The sequence below is a fragment of the Monopterus albus genome, unplaced genomic scaffold (genome assembly GCF_001952655.1).
Source record: "Monopterus albus unplaced genomic scaffold, M_albus_1.0 scaffold296.1, whole genome shotgun sequence".
NCBI classification, from domain to species: Eukaryota; Metazoa; Chordata; class Actinopteri; order Synbranchiformes; family Synbranchidae; genus Monopterus; species Monopterus albus.
In genome coordinates this window covers 180,164-185,621 of record NW_018128176.1, presented here as the reverse complement: position 1 = coordinate 185,621, position 5,458 = coordinate 180,164, and the positions used below count along the sequence as shown (strand labels likewise).

The window sequence follows — 5,458 nt, the reverse complement described above, 5'->3', positions numbered from 1 at the left end:
TTTATTATTTCACCCCCCCCCCCCCCCAGAAAAAACGCTTTTCTACATTATTATTTATTGATGTTAATGTTAATAGAACTTAAGGTTGTGGTAAATAGCTTTACTTTTTATTTTATTAAACTGTGTTGCATGCACAAAAATGCCAAGGAACTGAAAACTAAAACTATTGATCTATACCAAAATGTAATTGTATGTATTTGTATGTATGTATTTATTTATTTTTTGTTAAAATTGATTTTATAAAGTTGGTATAGAAAACAGCATTGTTTAGGAAATGGTATCAAAGTCAAGGTATTCGGTACCGATATTGAAAATTTTGGAATATTACCCAGCCCTACACTGATGTGTTAAATTTGTGGAGTTCCCCTTTAATCTAATGCTATTCTTGCTCCTCATTCTAAATAGTTGTTCTACCAAATGAAGGGTGACATGTGTCTGAAGGTGGTTGAAAAAGGCATACACAAGGATGTGCACATCAAAGAGGGAGAGGTGAGCTCTACCATGCTTTTACATATTTTTTTCATTGCCATAGTTGTATATTATTCATAATAAGTCAATATAGCACATTATTGCTTTCTATGGAGTACAGCTTCAAAGGAAATCATTGTTCCTTTGAATTGTTTCTTCTATTCAAAATAAACTGCTCACATATACAATGTTCCAGTGCATCTTGGTCAGTCAAATTTGTGTCTGTTTTCCATTCATTTCTTCCCAATGTGTAGATGTTCCTGCTGCCAGCTCGGATCCCCCACTCCCCTCAAAGACAGGCCAACACTGTGGGACTGGTGGTGGAGAGGAGACGGCTCCTGACTGAGACTGACTGCCTGAGGTTCATTACTGTATTTCTTTCTCTGCTCATTTCTTGTCTTACAGGATTTTTAAGTGTTTCAAATTAAAATGAGTCTGTGCTGGTGCTTTCAGGTACTATGTAGACAACACCACAGATATCCTGTTTGAGAAATGGTTCTACTGTCAGGATTTAGGAACCCAACTGGTGCCAATAATCAAAGAGTAAGGCATCTTTCCCCCTTCACTTAAAAACAGCCTCCATCAAATTGAGTTATTAGTTTTAATACAGTTATTATTGGTCAAATTTTTTATTTTACAGATTCATGGCATCGAAGCAATACAAAACAGGGAAACCTGATCCAAGTTAGTTGTTCTGAAATTTCTTGTAATTATAAAAATTTGGATGAGCCACAACAACCCCTGTAATTTTGAACTAGAGCCAATTATGTTTTGATGAACAGATGAAGTCTTCCGAGAGCCTCCGTTCCAGTTGAACACCACAAATGTGATGTCACCCTTCTCCTTCAAAGACTGGCTGGACAAACAGAAGCCATCACTGGCCAGCAGCAAGCCCGTCGACATGTTCAGAGCTCAGTTTGAGACAGAGGTACTAGTGCTTTCATAAAACATTTGAACTTCAGTACTTTTTGGTATCAATTCAAATGTCACACAGTGAGTATTAGATACTGTATGGTGTTGTGGTTTTCCTTAAAATTTTCAGTGGTACAGAGTGAAACTACAACATTTATAGTAGTTAATCCAAAGACCATGGCTGTGGGGCTAAATTGCCCATGCAGTGGGCCAATGTTTACCTGTCAACCTGTGAAGTCCCCAGTAAATACTGTTTGTGACTGTTCTCTATAAATCATTGACAAGCCCCTCAGTATTCCACAATTTATGCCCCAAGCATATTGTAACTCATGTATTTTATATTGATTTCATTTTAACCCCTCAATTTGAGTTTTAAGAGATTCTCCAAAATATCTTTTGTTACTTTACTGTACCTGTGCAGTTTTGATAGTATACATTATCATAACTCTGAAGTACCTTACATATACTCTACAGATTATAGAATATCAGTGCTGTTACGACCATTTACCCCAAACTTCAGTTTTGTGTCCTAGTACTATACCTCATAAACACCCAGTATTTACACAAGTGCAATGTGTTTAAGTGCCATGATTTTACTTTTTTTTCCACTGTACCTACATTTAAATAACAGCAATAAACCATAAAGGAATAGTTAAGGATTTTTCAAGGTGGTGTTAAATATTGATGTATCCCTGTGTACGTAAGAATAGGTCTTGGTTGTTGTCACTTCTCCTACTCTCCACACTAACCCTATTTCCACCTGGACTGTCACTACGCTGCAAAAAATGAGGGAGAAACTACACAACTCTTGTTCTGTAAAAACATGCACTCCCAATTCACACAGTGAAAATGCACTGGACATTGCAGTAACTTACATAGTCTAGTGTCAAATTTCAAACCATAACCTAGGTGATAGGGACCTCTAATGAGGTTTATATGAAGAAGTCTATGTGGTTCTAGCTATCATCACACATACAGTAGGGTGCTATGGTTTTCCTGGGAATCTTGTTGCAAACATTCTGCTGAGAGAATGCACCATTTTAACACTGTACTGAAAGTGAAACTCACGTATAATCCTAAAAGACAATATTGGCATTTTCCTGTTTGTGGAAATTTTCTGTGACTACTGTATATAATATTAAAGATGAAAAATATGCCACAATGTATTTGATTGTAAATGTATAAGACAATGGTAGAATGTGGTGTGGATGGTATATGTTGTGATACATAAAAAACAAAGATGCTATCATTGTCTTTCTTATGACTCCAACAGGTATTGGTGTTTGGGCTTGGGCTGACAGAGACAACAGTAAGACAGAGTGATGTATGGATTTGGCAACTGGTATGTTCTGTAAATGTGATGTTAGTTCTATACAGCAGTCTGTCTGTACTACTTAGATGCTGCTGTCTCTATGTATGATGTATCCGCATCTGAACTCTCATTTTTAACATGCCATTTAAAAAATTCTTTTCTCATCTCCTCCGCTCTCTGTCTCTCAGGAGGGAACCTCAAAAGTAACTATGAATGAGCAGGAGTTCACTCTTTCATCAGGATACAGTTTACTTATTCCAGAACAGAGCCAGTGAGTTAATATTAACAGTTAATGACAAACCTATTCAATCAGGGTACACATTACTGGGTAAAAACTGCTGAATATTCAACTTTAGTTTTAAAGGAGGAAATTTAGCAGTAATGATTTTTACAGTGTTTTTACCTATAAAAATGAAATGACTTCTTCTTCTGTAGGTATCAGTGGCAGAGGGATGAGAAGACTGTTGCCCTGTTTGTGGCTCAAAACCCTGAGCAGAAGAGACCCTGACCATGCCCTGACAATCCCTACACATACAGTACATGTCCTGACAGCCTTGGTACCAGACCATGCTGGACAATCCATACACATACATTGTACTTTGAATGTAGAAATGAGAACCCCTATTCTTCAAGACATACAAGTATCTGACATGTCACAAAGTGTATCTATCAATGCAAGTATAGTAATAATTAGATTGTGTATCATCATACAATAATGTACATTATGAATTCTTATGTTATAAGCCTCTATAATGTGTTAAGTAAACTTAGATCCATGTTAGATTTAATGGTCACAAGAAGCTCCAGAAACTGGAACTGTAAATTGCACATTGTTGTAATTAAACTACATAAATTAAATTTCTAATTTTATGAATTTTTATATTAAAATCTTTGTTGAGAGAAAAATATATAAATGTTTATAGAAAAAAATGTGTGATGTGATTGTCTTAACACACACTCTCCTGAACAGTTTATGACTGTTAATGCTTTAAACTTCCTCATTATTAAACTTTTACCTTTTCCTCTAACTACAGTGATCATGCTTTTACATTTAATCCCAACTGCATCAACATGCCTCCTGTGCCTTTTAAATGGTGATAAGGTGGAAATTTAAGAAAACACTTAGGAAGATGTTGGTGAATGTGGCCCAAAACGGTGGAGCAATGAAGTCCAAACTGAAGAAAAACTTGAGTAGTTATGAAATAGAGAACAATGAATGAGCTGCCATATTAGTAACATCAGTAATGTATAAAAAACTAGAGAAATGCATTTCCTGTTGAAAATGCGTGTGGATGCCATGTGCTGAAGGATCGCCCTGAAAATGCTGAACATTTTGACACCTGAAAGGCATATCTACCTGAAAGTATGCTGAAGTACAATTTTGCCATTAATTTGAATGGGGGGAAATTTTCTAAATAAAGCTAACCCATTCATTTGAATGGTACAAGATTTTCAAAATAAAACTAAATATTTAAAACGTATGAAGTTTAGTAAAATTTGGAACAAAAGCATGAATGTCCTTGAAGAGCTGAACATTTTGAAAGCTGAAATAGCTGAAAGTTTGCTGAAGTAGAATTTCCCCATTCACTTGAATGGGGCAAGATTTTCAAAATAAAGCTAAATATTTCAAAAGTATGAAGTTTTGAAACGTTCTGAATAGAAGTATGAATGTCCTTGAAGACCTGAACATTTTAATACTTGAAATAGCTGAAAATATGCTGAAGTTGAATTCCCCCATTCATTTGAACGGTGCAGATTTTCAAAATAAAGCTAAATATTTAAAATGTATTATGCATTAAAAAATTCTGACGAGAAGCATAAATGTCCTTGGAGAGCTGAACGTTTTGATAGCTCAATGTATGCTGAAATAAAATTTTCCAATTCATTTGAATGCAGCATGATTTTCAAAATAAAGCTAAATATTTTTAAAGTATGAAGTTTAGAAAACATTTGAAGGAAAGCATGAATGTCCTTGAAGATCCAAACATTTTGATAGCTGAAAAAGCTGAAATTATGCTGAAGTTGAATTTTACCATTCATTTGAATGGAGCAAGATTTTCAAAATAAAACTCAATGTTTCAAAAGTATGAAGTTTACAAAAGTTCTGAAGAGAACCATGAATGTCCCTGAAGAGCTGAATATTTTGATAGCTGAAATTATTCTGAAGTTGAATTTTCCCATTCATTTGAATGGAGCAAGATTTTCAGAATAAAACTAAATATTTTAAATGTATGAAGTTTAGAACATTTGTGAATAGAAGCATGAATGTCCTTGAAGACCTGAACATTTTGATAGCTAAAATTATGCCGAAGTAGAATTTTCCCATTCATTTGAATGGAGCAAGACTTTCAAAATAAAGCTAAATATTACAAGAGGAAGAAGTTTTGAAAAATTCTGATAAGAAGCATGATTGTCCTTGAGGAGTTGAACATTTTGATAGCTGAAATTATGCTGAAGTTGAATTTTCCCATTCATTTGAATGGGGCAAGATTTTCAAAATAAAGCAAAATTTTTTAAAAGTATGACGTTTCGAAAAGTTCTGAATAGAAGCATGAATGTCCTTGAAGAGCTGAACATTTTAATATCTGAAATAGTCCAAAGTATACAGAGGTAGAATTGTCCTATTCATTTGAATGGTGCGTAACTTTCAAAATAAAGCTACATATTTCAAAAGTATGAAGTTGAGAAAATGTCTGAATAGAAGCATGAATGTCCTTGAGGAGCTGAACATGAAATAGCTGAAAGCATGCTGAAGGAGAATTTTTT

At 34.6% G+C, this 5,458-nt stretch overlaps 1 protein-coding gene across 5 annotated transcripts in view; it reads left to right on the top strand.

Annotated features, from left to right (window-relative positions):
• The window catches only part of haao (3-hydroxyanthranilate 3,4-dioxygenase), a 6,326-nt gene extending 2,684 nt beyond the window's left edge, over nt 1–3,642 (top strand). For 3 of the 5 annotated variants that reach the window (XM_020623285.1, XM_020623283.1, XM_020623284.1), the window contains exons 4-11: nt 406–489; nt 723–829; nt 922–1,011; nt 1,109–1,152; nt 1,251–1,396; nt 2,654–2,722; nt 2,881–2,963; nt 3,128–3,641. In XM_020623285.1, coding sequence (XP_020478941.1) covers nt 406–489; nt 723–829; nt 922–1,011; nt 1,109–1,152; nt 1,251–1,396; nt 2,654–2,722; nt 2,881–2,963; nt 3,128–3,200 — 696 coding nt within the window. In that variant the 3' untranslated portion in view covers nt 3,201–3,641. Of the gene's footprint in view, nt 1–405; nt 490–722; nt 830–921; nt 1,012–1,108; nt 1,153–1,250; nt 1,397–2,653; nt 2,723–2,880; nt 2,964–3,127 lie in introns of all 5 variants that reach the window. The other 2 variants (XM_020623282.1, XM_020623286.1) reach the window with 2 other exon arrangements.
• Nucleotides 3,643–5,458: the final 1,816 nt, after the last annotated feature.